This window comes from Lingula anatina, chromosome 6, assembly GCF_051362555.1.
Source record: "Lingula anatina isolate TDL-2025a chromosome 6, LinAna3.0, whole genome shotgun sequence".
Lineage (NCBI taxonomy): Eukaryota > Metazoa > Brachiopoda > Lingulata > Lingulida > Lingulidae > Lingula > Lingula anatina.
Genome location: NC_141772.1, coordinates 20,084,086 through 20,107,486, shown reverse-complemented (window position 1 = coordinate 20,107,486; position 23,401 = coordinate 20,084,086). Strand labels below are relative to the sequence as shown.

Sequence of the window (23,401 nt, the reverse complement as noted above, 5' to 3'; positions counted from 1 at the left end):
AGTGTACACAATTAAGCTGTGCAAGTGCATTTGCCATTGTATATACACATACACGAAACATTGTATTAAGAAGTGTCGCCCTATTATCATTTGTGTAATGTTTGTGATGGTTGTATTTACCTGGTAAGGTACCAACATCAGCATGCATTGAATAAATGACCTTAAAACTATTGTATTGCCGTATTGTGTGATGAAATAATTCCAAGAAGATGTAAATGTGCATAAAGTTAATCGTAAATTGAGCTATCTATTTATTGATTTTAAAACTGTGCCCAAATGTATTTGTATTTATAGTGTAACTTCAACACGCACAATGGGATAGCTATTGAAGGCCACGAGGACCAATCAAAATGGTTACATCTTAAAATCGCATGACACGTGTACTGTTAGAACACCTGGATTTGAAAATACAGTATAAATTTCCCCAATATTCTAGAAAGCAACTTTTGATAAAGGCCCTAAAACAAAACCAGTCAGTATATAGTTGATGTGACATGAAATTCTTAATTCTGCTGTTCCTAAAAGCCTTCGTAGTTTTTAAATGACGTGATTTTTATAGCCTTACGCTTAAGATAAAATCTAGATTTTCACTTAGGCTCTATTCCCATAGATTTTAGATCGATCTATCCCCGCGGGGAGTCTCACTAGATTACTTTCAGATAATCCGACTTAAATGTCCGTCCCGCCTACTACAAGCTGTAAGGGGTAATTAACTTTCGTGTCCGCCCGGCTGACAGCTATTTAGCGTGAACCCCCAGGGAGTTGGGTCGATCTAAAGTAGGTCGATCTAACTATGGAAATGGGGTCTTAGAATGTGTGTGCGTGCAAACTGACATGCACTGTACTTATTGGTTGAAAACAGTATGGCATCCATCAGTCGACTTGAATAAATCATATTAATGCACATGACTTGAATAATGAACTAGAATATTCGTGATATTAAAACATACATACTGTTTGTTCATGTAGCCTTTGGGTTACATGTCAGCCGGTACATAATAATCCTACATCAGCCAAATAATAAAAAAATCCATTTTGAGATTAGGGTAATTATTGGGAGATACTGCCACAAGGCCTTTTATCAATTCACTTTGGACCTGTGAGCCGACAGAGTACCCTGAGTTGCGGAGATTACAGGAAATTAACTACCACTTCTGGCATATGCCCCTGTAGTTTCCAGTTACTGTGCGGTGACTGAAAACAGTAATTGCATGTTTTTTAGTTTGTAGTGAACCCTAAGTCAGTGTAAACGCGCGTAAAAATTCATTCCATAATTTAAAAACCAGTGTGAAAGAGGTAGATTCTGTGAGCCCCCTGGAAAGGTGTATCAGACTTTTTCTTCTGCTACCTTCTTTACTTCCTTGTATTGGCATCAATACAGGGGATTCATCATTTTCTGAATAGCCTATCAACTTTTTCCAAGTTTCACTACTATAGGCTACGGAATATATGCTTTTTGACCTCTTTTATTAGCTATCAAAAATCACCTGGGAAATAAAATGAACGATTTTTAAGTCGGGTAACAGTGAGCCAGGTGCAGTTAACTGTGTCTCCTTTCCTCTCGAGGGTCATAAAGGGTTTAATAATACAAAACTTCGTTTCGGTGTTATAACTCGAAGCTTTTTCGCAACTTCCTACTTGCTCTTTCAGTGAATATATCTGCGAAAGAAAGTCATTTGAGAATTAACACTGATGGTTTTTATCAGCATCTTTAGATCGCTGTGGCTATTTTTGAGAGTAATCGATGCATAAGGTATCTGCTTGCTGGCAGAGCTGGCGTAGACAAATGCATTGGGGTATCTAATGAAACTGAGATGACTTGAAAGTGATTAAAGACACACGCGTTCTGACGTTCGCTAAGAAGAATCATTGATAGTGGTATAACAATCACACCACAATAACCGTCGCTTATTTTACGCCCATATATACTGTACATAACTGCGTCATTTCCACGTGATGATAGGGTTTCACGCAGTCACATTCAGGCTACAACTGTATGTACATGTTACTAGTAACTTTTTAGCTGTTCCGGATAACATGAGAGACACGGATAAATCTTACCCTTAAGATAGTCGCACCTGCAAATCCATCATTGTCATCACCAATCCAATAAGCCCTGAGACATTTACTGACATCCAGGGCATCGTCGGTGCCTTTCGCCCATATTCGTTCATTTCCGGCATTGGCAGGCGACACAGTACATTCCATTATGTACTTGTCGTTTGCCTCCGTTGTTCGCAGAGGTTGCAATTCACGAATTTGGTAATCTTAAGTTGTGTCAATAAAACATCAAATTGACCGTGTATGGTCACGGTTAGGCAAGCGTTCTAAGATTATTCAAAGAATTTAATTTGAGTTAGTTAAAGAATTTGAGTAAAAATAAGAAGTGTCTCTCTATCATGATTTGCGTTGCGATTCCTTTTCAGATCATTGGTTTCAGGTTATAGCACACTGGGGAGTATTTGTTGTATAAATTTTAAATATGGGCAGAAGGCCTAATGTTGCGTGAAAAATTCACAAAAAAATTTATTTGGCCGAAAGTTGGACTTAAATAATACTCTATCAAAGTTGTAATAAACGTCAATTCTGGATAACTTCGAAGTTGGTTACTTGTAAAATAATGACAATTGGTTTGAAAGAGAAGCCATTAATTTCTTGCTATAAATCAGGAAAAATGTTTCACATACGCTCGTAATTGAACGACCACTGGTTTCTTTTAAGTCAAAGTAGACTAAAACTTTGAGTCTCAAAATTAAAACCAACTTCAGACCTTAGGAAGTTATTTTGTGAAGCAGGCCCCTGGTGTTTTTTACACCCTGTAACATCCATAATATACATAATATACATATTCAATACACCGCCCTGAAACAGTTCACGGGGATGTTCAGGAAGTGCTGGATTCCTGGTTATAATGTGTGCCATATGAAATACTCCATGTAGACAACTGAATATTTGGTGTTAGGATTTTACTGGTAAATTGTTGCTTATATTATAAGTGTACACTGTATGGTGCTTTTTAAAAAATAAAAAAACAGTTGGTGTCATCTTATGATTTGCATTCGTGTACTGTATCTCAGATTGATTTACGTATGTTAGGCGTTTACTTGGATAAAGCACTTTTTCTGGATGGGAGGGTGTCATTTTTTCCCCTAGCACGTTATTTGGCCATTCGTCCATGTCTTTAAATGAATATAAATTTCTGCATATCTTTCCCGCAGACGAGCAGATCTTATCAGTCTATGAAAGCTGCAAATAAGAGATCTGTCAAAATTACAGCAATGGTGAATTGGGTTTCAGTAAAGTTATTCATTTTCATCTAATAAGCTGCCATCAAATGTTTGGCTTTGATATGCAGCGAACGTTGGGTTGAAGTCGGAAGAGTATTTGAGTGCGTAGGATGTGTGTGAATAACATGATTGATTAGTTATCAAATGGAAATTTGATTTTTATTGACTTTCCGATTGTAAGTTTATTGCACACAAACAATTGAAAAATTGCGTGAAGTGAGATAAAAACCATTTATAAGAATCTGATGCTGTATGCGGTAGCAGAGTCCCAAACATGTCAAAGCATTTTACCTATAAATGCAACATTCATTAGATAAGCTGTCATAAAAAGTTTTGGACATAGAGGAATGGTCGTCATTGGATCTCGGGCGATACCTTCACATATCGCTCGGGTGACAGTGTATTATCTCACACTTCTTGTCGGTGCCAAGTATACCCCGCCTTCTTCGTCTAAAATGAGAATGAATGAATTGTATCTATTTCAGTTTTGGGGATATTCATCTTTCTAAACCCGTCATAGTGGTGTATTTCTTACGGACGTATCACGCGGGTAGTATAGATTAGTCAAAGCTACAATGTGCAACAAAACCAAATCCAGCCGGAATTGATTTGCCCTACAAATGAAATCTTGAGTACTTTTAACATACGCACACTGGACACGATGAAGGTAATTTGCAGAAAGAGGATGTCGGAAAAAGTAGGCCTACGTTTGCTGCGCAGGAAAGTCAAAATCTGTTTTTTCATCCATCATCATGTGCTATATATAGTGCAAAAGAAAGGACCCATCGAAAGGAAGGGGCAATATGGTGTGTGAGATATTCCTAGTGTTTGTCTTCCCTTGACAGCCTTTTTCCTGATGGTCGCATCCTTCGGTGTCACAATGACTTCCATGTCCTCTCATTGTCATCGAGGGTCACAGCAGAGCCTCCTTGATGTCAGCATAGCGTCATCACATGTCTCCCTGTGGTCTATTCTGTTATATCTTGTGTCTCATTCCGTTACTTTGCACTTTGTTTCCTTGTGCCATTTCAATATCACCTTATGGCATTTCACTGTGACCTTTGCGTCACTTTACTGTCTTTCTTTTGTCCCCACGTTGTTTCCACGTGTCCTCTTAAAGCCTCCTTCTTGGCCTCTTAAGTCAGACAACAGCTGGAATAGTGTCATTTGGAAGGCACTTGTGTCAGCCTCGTGTTTTCTGATGTCATATCTGTGTCACCAGTTTGTGATATCACTCCATGCCCACATTGTGCCCCCTTCTCTCTGGTGTCATTTTAATATCATTTCACATCTCAATACCATTATTTCACTGTCATTTCAGCGTCATCTATATATCCGTTGTGTCGTATTGCATTGCCCCAGTGTCACCAGTATTTATCAATTCAGTGACAGAAACAATCACCCATTTGTCACCGGTGTGTCACTTTGCTCTTGGTCCATGTATCTTTATCGACATTTTTAAAGTACCCGTGCATCAAATAGGCCTACACGCAAATCACCACCAACACTGCTTCAAAGAAGAAAATGGAATAACCGCAACTCAAAAGCCTTCACTTTTATTAAATAGATTGTATTTGTTCCGTCATTTTATAAAAAGAATAACAATTGTGCAAATTTAGATTTAGATCAAATCCCATTTCAAACAGAAAAAACTAAGGACCGAAGGTGGTATTATATTTTGGACCAAAACTGTAGTCTACTCTACCCAAACAGACGTCCAAGAAAAGCCCAATCAGGCGAGATATTTCCTTTGTTTTACAACAAGAAATAAATGACGCCAGTAGGCTAAGGCCGGTAGTCACTCTATTTTTGAAGACGGCTACAGATTTTCACAGAATTGGAAATGACAAAAGTTAAAGCCAACTTCCGGGGTTTTTTTAAAGACTTTTTTACATGGGTAGATATCGACGAGCACCGAGTCAAATTAAACGTTCCGATAGCTACATGTATACAGCAACAAAACTTGTTCATTTTGATTATTATTGAGTTTTTTTTAGATCGATTTCAATGAGCGAATACAACCCCGTACTCTTGAAAAGGGTAACCTGAGACAAACTTTTTATCCACGATAAGTGTATTCATTTGTCACCATTCACGTAAAATTGGTGTAATTAATTAAGGAAGGAAGAGGTTTTGAATTGGGTAGATGAAATAAAGACAATTTGACTTCCAGTAATGCTAACGAAGTCTGAATTTCTCAGATAAGGCGAAGGATCAGGTTTATCTTAATTAATTTACAGGGATATAAAGCAATCTTTGCGAAACTGTGAATTGCTTGATTTGTGTTTGGTACAGCTAAATAGCTTTCTCTCTCTCTCTCTCTCAAATCCAAATGTGTCATGATACAAGTAGGACATAGTTAAACTTCTAAGAATGACTTGAACGTGTAAGAATGAAAAGAAAGTCTAAAATGACTAGAATGACTAAAAAATATAATAGTCTTAATAGAATGATAGCCATAAGGGTGTGATAAGTATTTTTGTACACTTTAGAATACTTAAGGTAACTTATCCTTCATTTAATGTGCACCATAAATCACACAAGCGACCTTTTTCACAAAAGAAATTTAGTCCGAGAATTGGTTACAAGTTGTAGATCTAAATTTAAGCCTACATTGCCCAAGTGTACATGTAGAACCACATGTTGTACACTGAAACATTGCACCTGTTGTTCAACAAAAAAAAGACGTGGTCATTGTTTAGACCTCATAATACTTTACCCCTAAATAAACTGCTATGGGTTTGACTTGAACGGAAGTCGACCAAAATTCTGTCTAAAACTTTAGACCCAAAATCGGGCTTAAGTTCTTTTGTTGAACTGGCCCCAGACCACAGCGTGTAGTTCGTCAATAGTCAGCTAATCAGCCCCATTCACCTTAGTGGCCCGCAGAGTAAAACAGCGTTCGTGACGCTTAATACACCACTTTGGTTTTAAGCATTGGACCCAGCGGGTCGTTTTTGAAATGGTAGAATTCTATTAAGAGTCATCTGAGACGTTGTGGTGCGAATGCTTGACAAGGAAGTGATAGAGTAGCGATGCAATATTTAGAACTCAAGTGTTGACTTGCTTTCTTTTTTCAGTCACAATGCTCGTTTTTCTAGCAGGTTGTATTCTTTAATATGTTCATGTTTACAGTGAGGACTGTCAAAGGTTACATGTGTATGAAACATATTAGGTAAAAAAATACTTGAATTAGAGCAATGAAATGACCTGAAGTGCTTTAAAATTGATGAAAATTCTTCGCTATTTTAATCATTCAATTTTTGTTCAGTTATCCACTTCTAAATGACGGGACAGCAATGTCTTTCTTTATTTTTCAAGAGGAATCATCAATGTCAGGTACCTTTAGCCTACATAGATATTATATAGGTCTGATTTGATTTTTTTCAGTAGCTTTGCGGGATACGTAGCCATAAAAAATATGACACTGGAAAATGCTCAAACATTGTGAACAGGACTTACACTTCCTATAGCGTAATACAGGTAACATGTTAGGCTCTGCCAAAGTGGACAAATACAGTTAAGGATATTGTCCCCCTTCGCCCAAAACTCCTTATTTAATGCCTTGCATACATTCTTTTGGGTACATATATAAATCTTCAGTGTTCAGTGACTAAATTAATTAACATTTACACACATGTCATCTTACGGGTGACGTCATAATTGCGATTTGGGGGTACAGGTAAAACTGAAAAATTGCTTTCTGAAATTTCTCCTTTTCCTGAGCACACACGATCACCGTTTTAAACCCGATTTAATGACACTATTTAGTACTTTTAGTACTCCAAAACCCCGCCAGTGATTTTTCTTAAAAGTCTTAGTTTAGATTTTATCGTTGATAAAGCAAAATAATGCTTTTGTATAATGAAAATCTGTAATTAGTGGCTCATAACTCCATAACAAAAACATTTAAACCAAAATGACGGTACGGGATTATACACAGGATTATACACTTGCAGCCAACAATTTTCGCAATAAAAGTTGTTCAGGAATGAAGTCACGCCCCATACCGATTGCTATCTCACCTTAAAATAGAAAGGTGTTAAATTGACGATTAGAGCTTTGAGTTGCCTATGCTTATACATTGCAACGAAAAATATAAAAGCCGATATTTTATATTTTTGAGGTTTTTTCATTGTTTAAAATCAGCACAAAGATAGATGCATTATAGAATAATTAGATGCAGGAAAAACTCATTTTCGGTATCTTGATTATAATAAAGGCTTACAATATCCTTAAATGCCCGCTCAATGTTAAAGGGTAAATATGTAGGACACAGGTATGGAAAAATACTTGGTTTAGTCTCTCTTCTTTCCTTTTTCCCTGGAAGGATGCGTTGGTGTAGATCAATATAAAAAAAGCAGGAGCGCCTCTCCCCTGTGACCTGCTGTGGCGAAATCGAGGCTAAACTCAAGTATTTTATTTACAAAAAAATATGATTAGCACCACGAAAACAGCGCTAAAAGAAAAAGTGCCGTGTTACACAAACCATAGTCTGCATTATGGCTGCCAAAACATTGCAGGTTTAGCGTTTATTCTCTCACCAGGCTTCTGAATAAACTTCATTACAACGGCTCCCCACCGGCACGTTCTCGCGCCTAATGATTTATTTAAACGTATAGATATCACGTTAACAAAATGACAACTAAAGCAATTAGTCACTCTTCAAGGGATTAGATTCTATCGCGTAATGCTATCTTTGCATTAGGCCTCGACGGTACTGTCGTTTTAGTTGATTACTTCCTTATATTTGCATCTTTTTTCGTGTTAGTTCTTCATTGGGATAGTTGGAGTTTACTGAATTTGTGGTAACCTTGGTGACTAAGACGCTACCTTGCTTGATGAGATTTTTTTTATTTGTATGCATTTATCAACTTATCGTAGCCATAAAATAGAGGTTGTGGCTTATATAACGTTTTTCCCTTCTTTTTGAATTAATTTTGGGTGTTTTTGCACGACTTAACTGAATACTGCCGATATGACAAACCCAAAGGCGGGTGCAGAATTGTTTACAACTTACTGACTTAAAAAAAATAAGCATGTATTACAGCATCCAATTACAAATATCAAAGGCGCAGATAAGAAAAAACGTATTGCCAATTTTTAGTAAATCTTCCATTACTTAGTCTGTCACAGATCTTGTGACACGACCATTCAAAATTTCTTATCGGAAGCGTTGAGAAACATAGCTAATAATTACATTTGACATAGATTAAGTTTCTCCGCTGTATGGCAGCTAATGAAATTAGGTGATTTCTCACATTCTTTTTACTATAAAGATGTAGGTTGATTAATGGTATTTTGACTGCAACACAGAAGTACTGCATATCACTGCCGAGCAGTTGCTTGAACGCTGGTTGCAGTGACTGCCTGCTCTGCTTTGCCTATGTGTCACTATAAATAGCGCATTATAGAAACGTAAAATATTTGTCAATTTGTAAAAACTTTGAATTCACAGACAATATATGAATCAGAGACCTCCCAGCTGTAATTAAGTCTCATTCATTACAATAATGAAATTAATCTCGTATCAACTTCAGCTTTGAAAAATGGTGTTGTAAGCTATGTATTTTTATGGCATTCTCACCTTTTTCTTGACAGTGACGGAGGATTCTCATTCAGATTTGTTTTTTTCTTTTTTTTTATGTGGAAATTGATATCCTGTATGCTTTTTCAGTCTTGGACACTCAGAACTCTGTCTTACTATAAAATATTTCTTTTTTGCAGTGCCAAGGCCGGGTGTGATGACATCGACGACTTTTTGGTATTTCACTACTACTCCGACGAAAGAACGGTCGGTCTTATTGTATCTGTCTCAGAAATATTGGGTAAGACTTCATCTGCTTTAATGGCCGTAATAGGTACCGGTAGATGTTTCTTTCAATATATCATTTTGGTGGCAAGTTTTTGTCAAATGGCGGATCCCGTTATGGCTGCAACACACAATACGATGCGCCGAGATAAAGACGGAGGTTGGGTGGGGGGCGAAAGTACCATAAAATATTTTTTTAAAAACTCGAAAAATCCCTCAGTGCACAACTGGTTACCATTTATTTAGGTCACGCCATAGTTAAGCACTCTTATCAGTAATTTCTGATTACCTTTATGATTACATGGTCAGTTGGTCAATGTTATTGGGCCAGTTGTGACAGAAATAATAGTACTAGGAATGAAGTCCGGGGTCCAATATGATTAGTACACGTTAGGGTTATTAGTATTCATGAGGTTAGTATGTAAGACGAATGCCACCTGTACAAAGTAATTGGAAGTGGACTACGGTTGCCAGGGGACTATCAATTCTTGTCACGCTGGCATAAATAAAAGCGGCCTTAACTTGTCAATACCGGTTCAATATCTTTAAGTTCATCTTTTTTTTCTAACATTTACCAGATAAAAGTGCATGTATATAATTAGAGAAAAAGGTTGAATAATTTTCTCGCAGACACGCTTTTCGACGCCACATGGCGGTCATGGCTTTGGAAGATCTGCGTCTCTCCCGTCAAGTCCGTCTGCCTGTGTAGTAAAAATAACGATGCCGCCTTCACCATCACAGTCTGGGAAACTATGAGATATTTAGCGCAAATTGAATTCATTAGCTCCTACTTAGAACGCTACATCGATTTTTACAACTGCAAATAAAAAGTCGATAGTTTTCTCGGCGTGGTGTACAAATATGTTCTTTAAACAACTGTGTTTCTACAAGAAAATGGATTGTTCCCTCAGCTGAAATCGTACTATATAATTACTAAATCTTATAGACTTTACTTGGCAATCCAGTAAATAGCATACAACATCATCTGCTCGAAGTTTAAAATGAATAACACACTTGATATTGTAATGAGTATAAAGTAAAACCTTGTAGTGATATATCTTGGAATTGGTACCCCAGTAGGTTTGGTACCATGACCTTCACACCGCAAGCTTTGCGTTACGGAATTTAGATCAAGCAAGGATTAGTCTAGTTTTGTACTTACGAAAAAATGTTGGTATAATCATTGTAATATGCGCTAGTACTCGTAACTTTAATAATAATAATAATAATAATAATAATAATAATAATAATAATAATTGTTGTTATTATTATTATTATTATTATTATTATTATTATTATTATTATTATTATTATGTTCCCAATAATATATCCGTAATAATTCTATTACTTGCTTCATTTCAGGCGTCCCTGTACCGGCCGTCCTTGAACTATTTGGAGAGTATTTCTTCACCTATTGTTTTCAACATGGCTATGACAAAATGTTACGCACACTCGGGGGAAATCTCAAGGATTTCATTCAAAATTTGGACCCCTTGCACTCTCTGCTGGCGTTAACTTACAGGAACATTGAGGCCCCGTCGTTCAGGTAAACGACGTGCTCAGATGCCCCCTTATCTTCGTCTAGTGGGCTCCAAACTCCCATGAGATGGTCATTTTGAAAATACATGAATAAATAAGTAAATAAGTATAAAGCTTAATCTTAAACATAACCAATCATCTTTTTTTTGTGTCTCTTTTTTTTTTGTGTCTCTTTTCTGCTCATAATAATTCCCTACAATTATACCAGTTCATACTGGTGCTTCAGTTGTAAAAATATATTTATTATTTTAATAATATTAGTTAAAACTAATAAAAGACTTATATAAATGACACAACGTCAAAAGTTTGACAAAATACCCAAAAAATGGAAATTGGAAAACAATATCTTTCAATATTGACTTGAAACTATCCGATAACAATCAGACATCAATGTACAGTATGTTTGCCAAAGGTCATGGGAGGTTTACTTAAACTGAAGTTCCTTTTCATTTAGTTGGTTTTTCTCTTTATGTCGAGAGGGAGACACAGTCACAATAACCCTATGCCCTTCAGCCCTGTCTCTTGCTTTTACCAGAACCTCGTCCAACGAAAGACCCGTCTCATCCAATTCATCAGTGTTCTGAACCAGGCCCCGTATCTCGAAAGCATCGCGTCTTGCGAATAGCTATATCAAATAGAGGCTACAGTGTATTATATGGGACGAGTATGGGCGAGTTATGGAATCGAGACGCTTGCGTACGACCGCAATGTGCGATGCTTTCGAGATACGGGGCCCAGGTTGCTTTTGGCCTTCCTCTTTTCTTTTGGTAAGGTGGTGTCCGTCTAATGGACACCGCCGTCTATCTCTTTCGAGCCCGTCTTTATGATCGTCTCATCTGACACCCTCAGTTCTAGCAGTGGTCGATCTTCTCGTCTCACATCCATGATTTACTTTTACTTTACTCTTCTTTTAATGCCGTTACATTCAATTGATGGTTACCTTAGTTCACCTACGTAAACGTGTATATTTATTTATTCATTTATCTATTTATTTATTTATTTATTTATTCATTTATTTATTATTTTGAATAAGTATTGTTTTTTGGGGGGGATGCCTCCGTGGGGTTGATAGTCATTCTCTTGCCTATTGTTTCACATGTATAAAGGATGTCGACGGGCCGCGAAATTGATGCCCTGTTTGTCTGGATGATGTTTACACTTTGCACTTCCGTGGCGTTTTCATTGCCCTCAAAAGTCTGTTCCGAAACGGTGATTTCTTTTTTGTCCCAAATTAAATTTTCCTCCTGGCTGCATTCATTACACCTTACATTGGGTCTAATGGTAAAATGGCAATTCAATAACACAAGTGTTCATCATCGGTGATTGGTTTATGACTTGGAGCTGTGAAAATGGAAAGAACAAATTGGCGGTTTTCCTGCACGTTGTCAATAAACTGCCCACTTGATGCCGTCGACACTAGCGCTATAATCATTCCTTGTAGAGTGCCCAAGGTGTTAACAAGATACATCAATGTACAGATGAACCATCAAATTTCCTGGGCGTTATTTTCTCACTGATGAAAAATAAGCCCTAAGGCGGGTTTGTAGGGCAAGGACTGGCTCGACTGCATTTTGATCCTTGTGCGCGAGAGGTCAGCCAAAGAAACGCGGAACCAGATGAGGTTTTCTCTTTCTCTCTCTCTCTCTCTTTCAATGGCAAATGTTCATCCAACTGCATGTAATGCAGATTGCTCATTTGACCTTTTTTTCTCATTCTCCAAGATGTGTGTGTGTGTGTGTGTGTGTGTGTGTGTGGGCGCGCGTTACTGTGCTGGTGCGTTCATTCATATTGTGTACTTGTGTGTGCGTTTGTGTGTGTATGTGCTTGTATTTGTGTGTGCATGTCTGAATGTGCGTATGTGAGGTAAAAACCTTACGCGAAAAGTAAATGAACTAAGCTCAAGCCTAAACCTTTTCAGGTGTGAGAGCAATGAAGACGGCACCCTCACGTTACACTACATCTCCCCTCGCAAGGGGCTCTACCCCATCGTGATAGGTAAGCGTATTGACAAGAAAACGGAGAAAAGAGATTTACAAAAACATTTCCTTCCTTTTTATGTCGATCTGTAATACAATAACGTATATCTTCTTTCGGTCAACTACCAAGATAGGCGTAAATAATCTTGTATGTGTTTTTGCGTGCACATGAACTTTTACGTGACATATCATGCCCGTTAGGCCTTTTATAAAGCAAAATGTCAATCTTCTTGGAAATTTCAACTCCTTTTATTACCAGGATACACCAACCGAGTTCCACGTATCAATAAGTGAAAATCCGAGTAAATGAATTGATGGGAAATAAGTTAAATTTCAAGGAAAACGAATGTTATTGCTATCGAAGTACCTAATGCGCATTGAATACCTTTAATGAGTTATTCAAATTTGTAAAAATCTATTATTCAGGTGTTGTTAAAGCAGTGGGGAGAGAACTTTTCAACATCGACTGTACTATAGAAGTGATAGATCGGCTGGGAGAGCAAACAAACACCAACAACGTTGGCATGGCGGCTCAGGACCACGTGATCTTCAGGGTTACGGAAAACAAAAACTCCTTAACAACAACAACAACAACAACATCAAAAACAACCGCAGCCAAAGAGACTAGCACCCCTAACGGGGCAACAAACGGGACATCAGTGATCGCGGAATCAAAGGACTTCAGTCCTCACTTCCCTGACTCCCTTCACATTGATCCTCGAAATTTCTGCACCGCTTTTCCCTTTCACATCATATTTGACCGTGAGTTGTGCGTGTTACAGAGCGGCACGGGTATCCAGCGGCTGTGCCCTGAAATTCGGGCAGCGGGTAGCAGTTTGCGGGAGAATTTCGTCCTGGAACATCCCCTTATCAACATGACTTGGGATAACATCGTGATGTTCATTAATGCAGTGTTTGTGTTCTCGGTCAAGCAGACGAGAATGCCGTTAAAAGGTACCTTGCAAACAGAAAATGAGCGCTTGACCTTCCCGTATTAAAAACAATTGAAGAACCCTTATCCAAAACCGTTGACAAAATTACGATGTATTTTGCTGTATTATGTATAATGTTTTTTCCGCATTATTTAAACAAAGGCTGGTGACTTTAAACTGTAAAATAGAAATTTAAAATTCATACCTGGGCTTACAAGTGAGGGTAGATAATTCTGTTCTCGGCTTTAAACATGTGATTTTGTGTTTGAGAAACGTCTAAGTTGAATGTGTTAGTTGAAATTGTGTCAAGTTTTGCCTTATAAATTGTGTTAGTTGTTCTTTATCAACCTGTCCCTAATTTTTTTTCAACTAAATGTGGTCTTTCGGATTCTTTTCTTAGTCAACGCGAAATAGGCCTATTTGCCTTTTTTTTTCTTCACAAAAGTTGAGTCCTGAATTGTGACTAATTGAGTCAGAGATTTGTTTGAAGCGTTCCAAGTTCCAAGTTGAGGCTTACATTTTAAAACATCCCTGGTTTCTATTTTCAGGCCAAATCGTTCTCCTCAACTTAGACGCCATGCTGTTCATCTGTTCCCCACGCCTTACTAACCTTAATGAGTTAATGGACAAGCAGTTCTATTTGTCTGACATTCCTATTTATGATGTCACTAGGGAGTTGATTCTCCTCAATCAGCAGAGGGAGGCTGAAATTGAAGTGAGGTAAGGATACTTTGCATTGAGATTCATATCTGAGACGTGTCCCGTTATTTTCGAATCTCCATTTCAATAAGATTTGCATTGGACTGTCATTGAGCGGGTCAATATGAAAATGTGCTTCACAATGAAGGAGTTGACTTGCGTTGCCCTTGAAACTCGGGCCAAGATAACTGCTATTAGATTTACTTTGTAGATATATTTTGCTTGTGTGTTTGATTTGTCTTAGTGTATCTGCTGTTTAACCAAACTTCTGGCTTTAAATTGACCGCTTTATGCCTGGCCACGTGCTGGAGAGGAAAGATCGAATATATACCTAAATAGTTGAGAAGCCTGCATCAAATGCTTCAAGTCACCAAATAAAGTTGATTAACATATGCAGTAGAAAGCTTAAAACACTTTAATTTTTTTCCAAGGTCTGTAATGTTTTACCTTTTACTGTATGCTTTAGTAAAAAATTAGACGAGACCACTGCTGAACTAAAGCGCACATCTCTGGCACTCGAAAGAGAAAAACAGAGGACAGAGTTTCTCCTGCATCAAATGTTGCCAAAGAAAGTAGCAGACCAACTCAAGCAAGGAAAATCAGTTGATGCAGGTATGATATGTTTTCGAATCCGAATGAGTTTGTTTGTTTTGCTCGCGAGTGCGTGCGTGGGCACACGTGCATTCGCGTTTGTTCGTGTGTATGTGCATCAACTAAACAGTAGTCGTTTACGGTAAGACGCGATCATAAAGTTTGATACTGCAGCTGTTCTACATAGATATAAGAAATCCAATTCTATATCTTTTGCGAGTTAATATACTAGTACACTGTATATAGGCTACATTTCCATTGCTTCTTTACTTCCAGAAAAATTCGATGAAGTCACCATCCTATTCAGTGACATAGTTACCTTCACGAACATCGCCGCAGCTTGCCAGCCTATCGATATAGTACATATGTTGAACAATCTGTATGCAAAGTTTGATGCTTCAACGACTAAAAACAACGTTTACAAGGTCAGTAAGAATGTTGGATTAGATTGATTAGATTGGTTGCATCTGTGTATAATTATCTAGATAATGACAGACATCAAGAACTAAAGACTCAGATGAGGTGTATCTTGCACTTTCCTCACTTTTCGACCTTACATGCTTGGTGCCTATCTCGTAGAATATAAGGCCGAATACTCTGACTGATCTGGCATATAAAAGCACGTCACTAATTACTGCAAGATAGTCTTTTGTTTTCGATATCTGTATTCGGAAGAAATATTGCGTCCTAGATCTGTATTAGTGCATTCTTTAAAATCTTAATGTCCACTGCGCACGTGAAGATTTTCATCAATCGGTATATCATTGCATGTTAATACTTATTTATAGATATGTCTTTCATTTTGTTTACTTATATGTGTCACCTATTCCCTGTTACTCAATCGCAGGTGGAGACAATAGGGGACGCTTACATGGTGGTGTCCGGAGTTCCGGAAGTGGTCAAGGACCACGCCGAGTGTGTCTGCGACCAGGCGTTGGACATGGTGACGGCGGCCTCAGAGGTCAAGTCTCCGGCCACTGGCCGAGCGCTGCAGGTTGGTCACTTTTTTCATGGACGCAGGGAACTTCAATGACCACAAATCTATGCATGTGCGTTCGTAATCTGTGGTCAAGTAATGGCGATTTCTGTACTTGCTCCAACTAGGAAAGGTATTTAGTATATCTTTGAATGGAATCCGACCACTTACCTTTGGATATTATTTCTGAGTCATCAGTTTGAGAAAAAAAAGTAACTTGCCTTCTGTTATAACATTTTCTGGTGGGGTGGGGTGCATAAAATTTCCGATGGTAGTATGCACGTGTACAACCCATAACCTGCCGTAAATATGAAGCCTATTAGGTAAGGCCTTATACCGAGGCAACGTTGGCCTGTTCAGTAGATCAGGAGATAGCTCTGGTCATTAATATTCTTATATCATTTTCTTATTTTTCTATCCCAGATCCGTGTCGGGATGCACAGTGGACCCGTGGTGGCCGGCGTGGTGGGACTGAAGATGCCCCGGTATTGCTTATTTGGAGACACGGTGAATACCGCCTCCAGAATGGAGAGTCATGGCATCCCTGGCAAAATACACCTCAGTCCAGATACATACAGGTGATTTGCAGTCTTCTATTTATTCATGATACCACTTGGGTGCCACGCTAAGCAGTGCAGTTCTTAAAAAGAGCGAAGTCTATGACTGTCATATATAATTTACAACAACAGAAAAAAATTACAGTGTAGGTGTTTATTCTTAAGTGAATGGACTGTTCCATGACTTCATAGAACAGGGGCGGATCCAAGATTATTTGATAAGGGGGTCCAGATTTTTAAGAATGACAGGCTTCGGATGTGAGGCCGACCCTCGGCCCACTGATGTGGGAAAAATCTTGGTGTTTTGGAGGACAACGGTACCGTTTGATACAGTTAAGAACCATTATTCAGCTCTTCTAAATTCTATTATCAAAAGAGGAATATTGGTGTGATTTTTCCCAGAAACCGAATGGGCCTGACCCCTCAATCCCACCACTGTAAAATGCTTGAATTTCGTTCTGATCATATGTCTGTGCGTTTCAAATGGAAACAGACAGAAAATGCATTTTTATATTTTTTACTAATTCTCCCACGAATAAATCTTACTATTTCATTTAAATGTATTCAAATATGTTTGGATCTTGAACCTCATACTATTTAATTTAAAACTTCCTGAATGGCACACCAATTTGACTAAATGTCTCAAACTTCGCTTTGCCCCAGGGCACTGATGAGGAAAGGCGCTGCCTGTCGCTACCAGTTCCAGCCCCGAGGCGCCCTTAACGTCAAAGGTAAAGGAGTGATGCACACACACTTCCTGGTCGGGAAAGACGAGAAGAGACCCGACCTAGTTGTTGATGAGTCGGACGCTCAGTACCAGCGTCTGGATCCCGAGGACACCCCATCTATGAAGCAAACATCGGAACAAAGCGCCGCAGCAAGTGTTAAAGGCGGAAGTGGCGCTAATGGTAACAGTGACGTCACATCGGTTCCTGTGACGCAACAGTCCCAGCTTGACGTCAAGGAGTCAATCAAGACGTCACAATCACAGGAGAGCAGCCCAAACGGTTGCTGCAGCAGTAATGATAATTGCACCGTTGTAAGGGAACCGATCAGAGGGCGGAGTGCTACATGCCAACTTATGTGATGTTTATAATCTGATTACATTTTATTTTGCAATTGTGAACACTTGGGTCTTCGGGTTCAGGTTCAATTTTTGTGTAATTGGCAAACAGCCATTGATTTGTTTTATACGCTGATTGTGCATTATATTGGATTGAAGACCAGTTAAATGAAACCGTGATCATTTGTATCAATAAATGTCAAGAAAACGATTAGTAATTTTCTTTTTCACTGTAACAAATACTGTTGAGAATTAGGACAGGTCTTCGGTTACTGTATATGCTGATAACTCTCAAATCGGTTCCAATGGTCACTTACTTTTTCCAAAGATAGGAAGGGACTAGTTGTTAAATGAATGCTGAAAGATAAACGTCTGGAAACAAGAGTTGTATGTCGGTAGATTATTTATGTAAACCTGTGAGATAACATACGGCGAAAATTGTTGAAAGGTGGAAGGATTTGATTGCCAGAGACTTGTTTTTCTTGCAGCTTGTTTTTGTAAATATTGATATTGACGTTTACACAAAACTGTTTCCAGGACGACATGTTGCATTACCCATTGGAGAGCAAATTTTCATTTGCAAGCAGCCAAATAGTGCCATTTTGAGATTTCTTTCAAGTATACTTTTCATGCATTTTTTAAATTCCAAAACAAACATTTTAACTCTATGTATATCAATGCATAAGATAAGTTGTAAAAGTACTAATGTGCCGTTTAGTAATCAGAAATGTTTGGTATTTATTATGTAAATGCATTCAAGTTCAACGAAAGATCTAGAAAGACCATTACAAATCGTGTTATGCGAGATTAAACACAATGGATAGGATATCAAGAGTTGCGAAGATGTCGCCGCTAACACAAGTGAATTGCACTCGGTGGGAGCAATAAACATTAATATATGCACGCTAATAAACCGTTTTCTCTTGTTAGTAAACAGAACAACAAAATAAATTCTGACATTTTATTTTAGATAAACGTCATCCATCGACTGATCTACAGTTACATCGGGAATGTAAAAATACTTTAGACCTTCATACATTGGGTTTTTTCTCTACATACAATGTACAAATAGAACCAGACAACTACGCGTCTAAGATAGGTGATTATAGTTTTATAAATTTGTCAAAACTGTGAGCAATTCTGCAGAGTGTGCCAGATGGAACAACAGTGAGCGTGACGGTGTTGGACATTGGGTGATTCCGAGCGTTTTTGCTAAATAAGAATACCCCTGAAATGAAGTTGTGGTGTTTGGACGTGTGTCCAAATGTACCTTGGTGTGCTAGTGTTAAGATTTATTTTAACAGTGTTTTATAACAAATGGTGTAGCATTTTCAGCTATTTGAAGGTGAAATAAATATCAAATAGGACAATTCAGTGCTCAAGGTGGCAGTAATTCTGCAGAATACATAGGATGGCAACTTGTCTTCTCGCAGGAAGGAAAAATTTACAACTTTAAAATACGAATACAATTAAATTGTACCTTTAACTAGCTTGCAGAGCAAAGATACTTTTCAGTCAAATATCTAAAACATCAAAACAACGTGTGGCACATGTTATCAACAATTCAGTTTCCTTTATCAAACGTCAGTATGCTACTACTACTTCTACTACTTTTTAAACATTTTAACACTAGGAAACAACTCAAAAGCATCAAAATAAAACTGCAAGGAATGGCAGTTAACAGCGAAGACAAAATAAAATACCTTTGCATGTTTCTGGTTAAAATATAGCCTCAGCAAAAATGAACATCTTGAGTTATGACAGAACCACCTACAAAGCTGTACAAATCTAAAAACTAAATAGTCAGCATGTTAAAATACAAAGTACAAACAGTTCAAATGTACATATAGACAATGTAACAACTGGAGTCTTAAGAAACTGACCCAATTTGAGTCCTAAAGACAAATGCTCAAATAAATCCTCCCCCTCTCTCTCTCTCTTCAAGTCCAACAAGCTTGGCTTTTGTGTTGTAACATTAAAAACATTTTCAAGTACAGTGCTCATGTTTAAAATCTAATATTCATATTCTGTCATGAAACAACGTTTGGAATGCCAAAAACTTTCTCCTTAAAAAAATCTTTTGGTACCTTATGTACAAAATCTTCATGAAAAATTGTGGACTACAACCTATGTGTTACATGTGACAAAGATTATATTTGGTGTGATGCCAGAAGCCACGAAATATTAAAAAATCTGCTGACAATTAAATGGCAACATGTGCTTAAGTCTCCAACTTGCCATACCCAAATACAATTAAACAATAGCCAGACCACTTCACCTGAGATATTTAGTTTCAACTCAAATAATTTTTGAAAATTCCAAACCAATTCCAAAAATGTTTTTACTTCTTTTCAAATGTGTGGTAAAATATCTGACATATGCTAAGAGAACAGCAATAGTAAAATATTTGAAGTACCTTCAATATTTAGAGAGCATGTCTGTTATAGTGCTCCTCAGTTCGTTAAGAAATGCCAAAAACTGAAAGCATACATTTAATGATGTGCACTGTTGAATTTTAAATTTAGCAATTTATTAAAATACATATCAATCACAACCATAAAATCAAGTTATAAATGTAGAGAAAAAAACATCACTAAGTGACACTAGCTCTTGTTTAAACACATTATATTAGGAGTTAAAAGATGTGGTTATGTAAATAAAAAAAAAACAAATGTAAAACTATTCATATGACACATACAGAAAAACTGTACTGTTTGTAGTTTTTCTACTGAAGCATCCTGTTAGTGATAAACCCCAATGAGGCGAAAGGAACAACTTGGATAAGAAATATCTCCATTGCCTTGAAATGCTCTCCAAAGTTCCTAGCACTACAATTTTTATTTACATGTAGATTTATTAATCAATCTACAAAGGAGTCATGTGAAAGTTAGAGATTTCCTGCATAAAAAATGGTGAGCTGAACTACAAGGTCATCTCTTCTTCTACTACACAAAAAAATGTCCATATTTACACACATACAACAGGCACCAACTACACAAAAGTGGACAATGCAGACTGCCCGTGGTCATCATGGTCATTTGGCGGAGGTGGTTTTTTGCCATACTGGCCAATAAAAGAGCCATCTTCATTGAACTTGCTGGGGTCCGTATCTGCATATTCCTCCATGCTGTCTTCATCGCTCTCTTCCGGTTTGATATCGCTGTCGTATTCTGGGTTCCTGGCAGGAGGTGGATATCTATTAGAAGTGAAAACAAAAGAAACACAACTAAAGCTATTTGACAAACAACCATGCAAAATCAATGTATGCAAATATACCATAAATGCATAAAAACCTACAAACAAATACAATTATGCCATCAGAACATGTAGCCGCTGCAATACATATGAACGCAACTTAAGATGTACTGTCAGGTGGGCTACACAAGGGGAAGTGGGCTTCACATTGGTGGCAGCGATAGGATGTGTGTACACTTTGGGACATATGATACATTGGTGGCAGCAATGGGATGTATGCACACTGGCAGAACAAATGATACATTGGTGGCGGCGTTGGGATTCGTGTACATTGGTTGCAGTGGTGGAATGAACAAAAAGGGGCCAACAGACGGCCTTATTTATAATTGGCAGTTTTAAACAACCACATACTTATGAGCAACAATATGAGACGAAATTTTGGCAAACATGTACAGAAGCAACAATTATATATCAGGCTGGGATTAAACTTTTGTCATAAAAGTTTCTTGTTTGCATATTGAAGCTTTTATTATTGAATGACACTGAAATTAGTATACCCATGCAGTCCCCTTCCTTTCCTTTATACATCTATATCCCAAGACCATGTGGCCCTTGATCCAGTTTATTCAAATGATATTTCAGGACAATTTCTGTATATGCATGATATTTGGTGAGAGGTCATTAAATGAATGGACAAGAACATCATCTAAAATAAAGCATTTTAGCCTTATATATAATTTTTTGCGGAGGGGGAAGGAGAGAAGATAGAGGCAAAATCTGGGCAAGAACCTTGATTTTTTACTTCTTCTTTTTCATAAATGTCAGGTCTGATTATTTTAAAATTGGATTAAATGAAAAAATATATCTTCCAATTTTATGTATTCAAAACCTATTTATGATTGGCAGGAACTTAGGTGTTCTGCTACTTACTGTGTAAAAAGTGGAAATACTCATATAACACTACAAAGCAATTAAAGCAACTTTTAACTTAATTAATTTTAACAATATGTATGTTACTGATACAAAATTTAATAATTTTGACAAGAAATATACTGAATCTAAGTACACATATCATGCAAAAAAAAAAAACAAAAACATTTATCAAAAAAAAAAAAAAAAAAAAAAAAACTTGAGCTGGCACTTAACTGTCTCAGGAAGAATGAAATGCATATCTCTGAAGATACAAATTTTATATTCCCTTTTTTAAGATATCATTTTTTCTGACCAAAAATTTTTAAACAACACATAAGATAAACAGATTCTGCAACCATTACCTTTTTGACACAAAACAATCAGATGGCATTTCATCAGCAGGAAACTGTGCCAGTTTAAGTGATGTGACCATGTTATTAAAAATAAACATCTCACCCATGCAACCTCAGTTCATAATTATACAAGCTAGCAACAAGGTTATATGCAACACTAGGTCTTGGCTGGTCAGACTGGGCAAAAAAAAAAAAGTTTGAATATTTCTCAACCAAATTCCGTAGAAACTAAGAACTGAACTGGCATTATGTCATTTCAGTTTATTTCGACCATTGTGTCTTCAAATTGGTCCAAAGTAATGAAATGCTTTTAATAGTTTTATCACAAAAATTACTTTCTATGATGGCAAATGTCAGCCTGGTCTACATAAAATACATTCTTATAAGAGAAAAGCCATTTTCTACCAACTATAACAACAAATAATTCAATAAAATAAGACAATAAAAATGGTTGACAGAAATGCCAGTCTGACACACCCAAGAGTCCATTAATATATGTGAGTTATTTCATCAAAACATCTCCCACAAAACATCACCCTTACTCCGTTAGTTCGTCATTTCTACAATAAATCTCTCTACCTCAAGTCACGCTGAACACACCCGAGTTACACAGTCCAGAATTCAAACCCTCTGCCTTGAGCCAACAAAAGCTTTATGCATGCAACATTTGTTCAATTCAAGGCTATCTAACTCAGGGTGCAGCCTTGTCTAAAGCACTAAGTGCTGTTCACCACACATTCCAATCCCTTTTATTCACATAAAGCCCTCTGCTTGGATTCTTCCATCTGGGAAAACTTTTTCTTTCCTTTTTTTTTTTTTAATGAAGCAACGTTTTCTTTAAATTTAAATGAAACAAGATGGTGGAAGTAGCTTTATCACGCACTTGAAGCAAAATTAAGCATGTAGCGAAAATTTTATAGCTAGCATTGCTAAAAAAAATCTACTAAGAATTTGCAAATTGAAGACATTTCAAAATTTGAAAGACTCTCAAAACAAGACGAGGAAGAATATAAAAAGAAAGTGACGCTGTCACAACAGCAAATTCCCAGACGGATATCTCTTTGACTTATTTCTCTGCCCCTAGGTTATCTGTGCTGCTTTTGCTTGTTTATATTCAAATGGCAGAGCCAGGTATTGGATAGACAATTAATACAAGGTAAAGGTATAATCATATGGACCCGTTTCGTAAAAGAACTTCAGTCCCAAACCTGGTCTTAATTTTAGGACCAAAATCTTAATTTTATGACCGAAATTCAGTCTACTTCAGTTAAAGTGCAGCAGTCTTCTTAAATAAATCAAGAATTAGTCCGAGACATCAGTCATGTGACATTAGACCGAGTCATGCCTTCTTCATTATAAAACAGGTGCAATGCTTTATCTAATTGTACTACCCACAATTTAATCTCGTTTCAAAGACCAGCATTTGTGTTCAATAATTTTGACCAAGTTCTTTTGTGCAACGGGCCCCAGGTTTCCTTGAGCTCTGCACAACCCATTGTGTTAGCTGTG

At 37.4% G+C, this 23,401-nt stretch overlaps 2 protein-coding genes across 7 annotated transcripts in view; one reads left to right on the top strand and one right to left on the bottom strand.

Moving 5' to 3' along the window:
• The window catches only part of LOC106160122 (guanylate cyclase soluble subunit beta-2), a 35,343-nt gene extending 14,965 nt beyond the window's left edge, over positions 1–20,378 (top strand). Inside the window, exons 3-12 of the mRNA XM_013536639.2 lie at positions 9,015–9,115; positions 10,462–10,645; positions 12,557–12,633; positions 13,041–13,568; positions 14,095–14,266; positions 14,712–14,857; positions 15,113–15,261; positions 15,684–15,830; positions 16,236–16,390; positions 17,033–20,378. Coding sequence (XP_013392093.2) covers positions 9,015–9,115; positions 10,462–10,645; positions 12,557–12,633; positions 13,041–13,568; positions 14,095–14,266; positions 14,712–14,857; positions 15,113–15,261; positions 15,684–15,830; positions 16,236–16,390; positions 17,033–17,456 — 2,083 coding nt within the window. The 3' untranslated portion in view covers positions 17,457–20,378. The remainder of the gene's footprint in view (positions 1–9,014; positions 9,116–10,461; positions 10,646–12,556; positions 12,634–13,040; positions 13,569–14,094; positions 14,267–14,711; positions 14,858–15,112; positions 15,262–15,683; positions 15,831–16,235; positions 16,391–17,032) is intronic.
• LOC106160148 (neuroglian) overlaps positions 18,380–23,401 on the bottom strand; it is a 39,345-nt gene continuing 34,323 nt past the window's right edge. For all 6 annotated transcript variants that reach the window (XM_013536665.2, XM_087014733.1, XM_087014732.1 and 3 more), the window contains one exon: positions 18,380–20,628. In XM_013536665.2, coding sequence (XP_013392119.1) covers positions 20,424–20,628 — 205 coding nt within the window. In that variant the 3' untranslated portion in view covers positions 18,380–20,423. The remainder of the gene's footprint in view (positions 20,629–23,401) is intronic.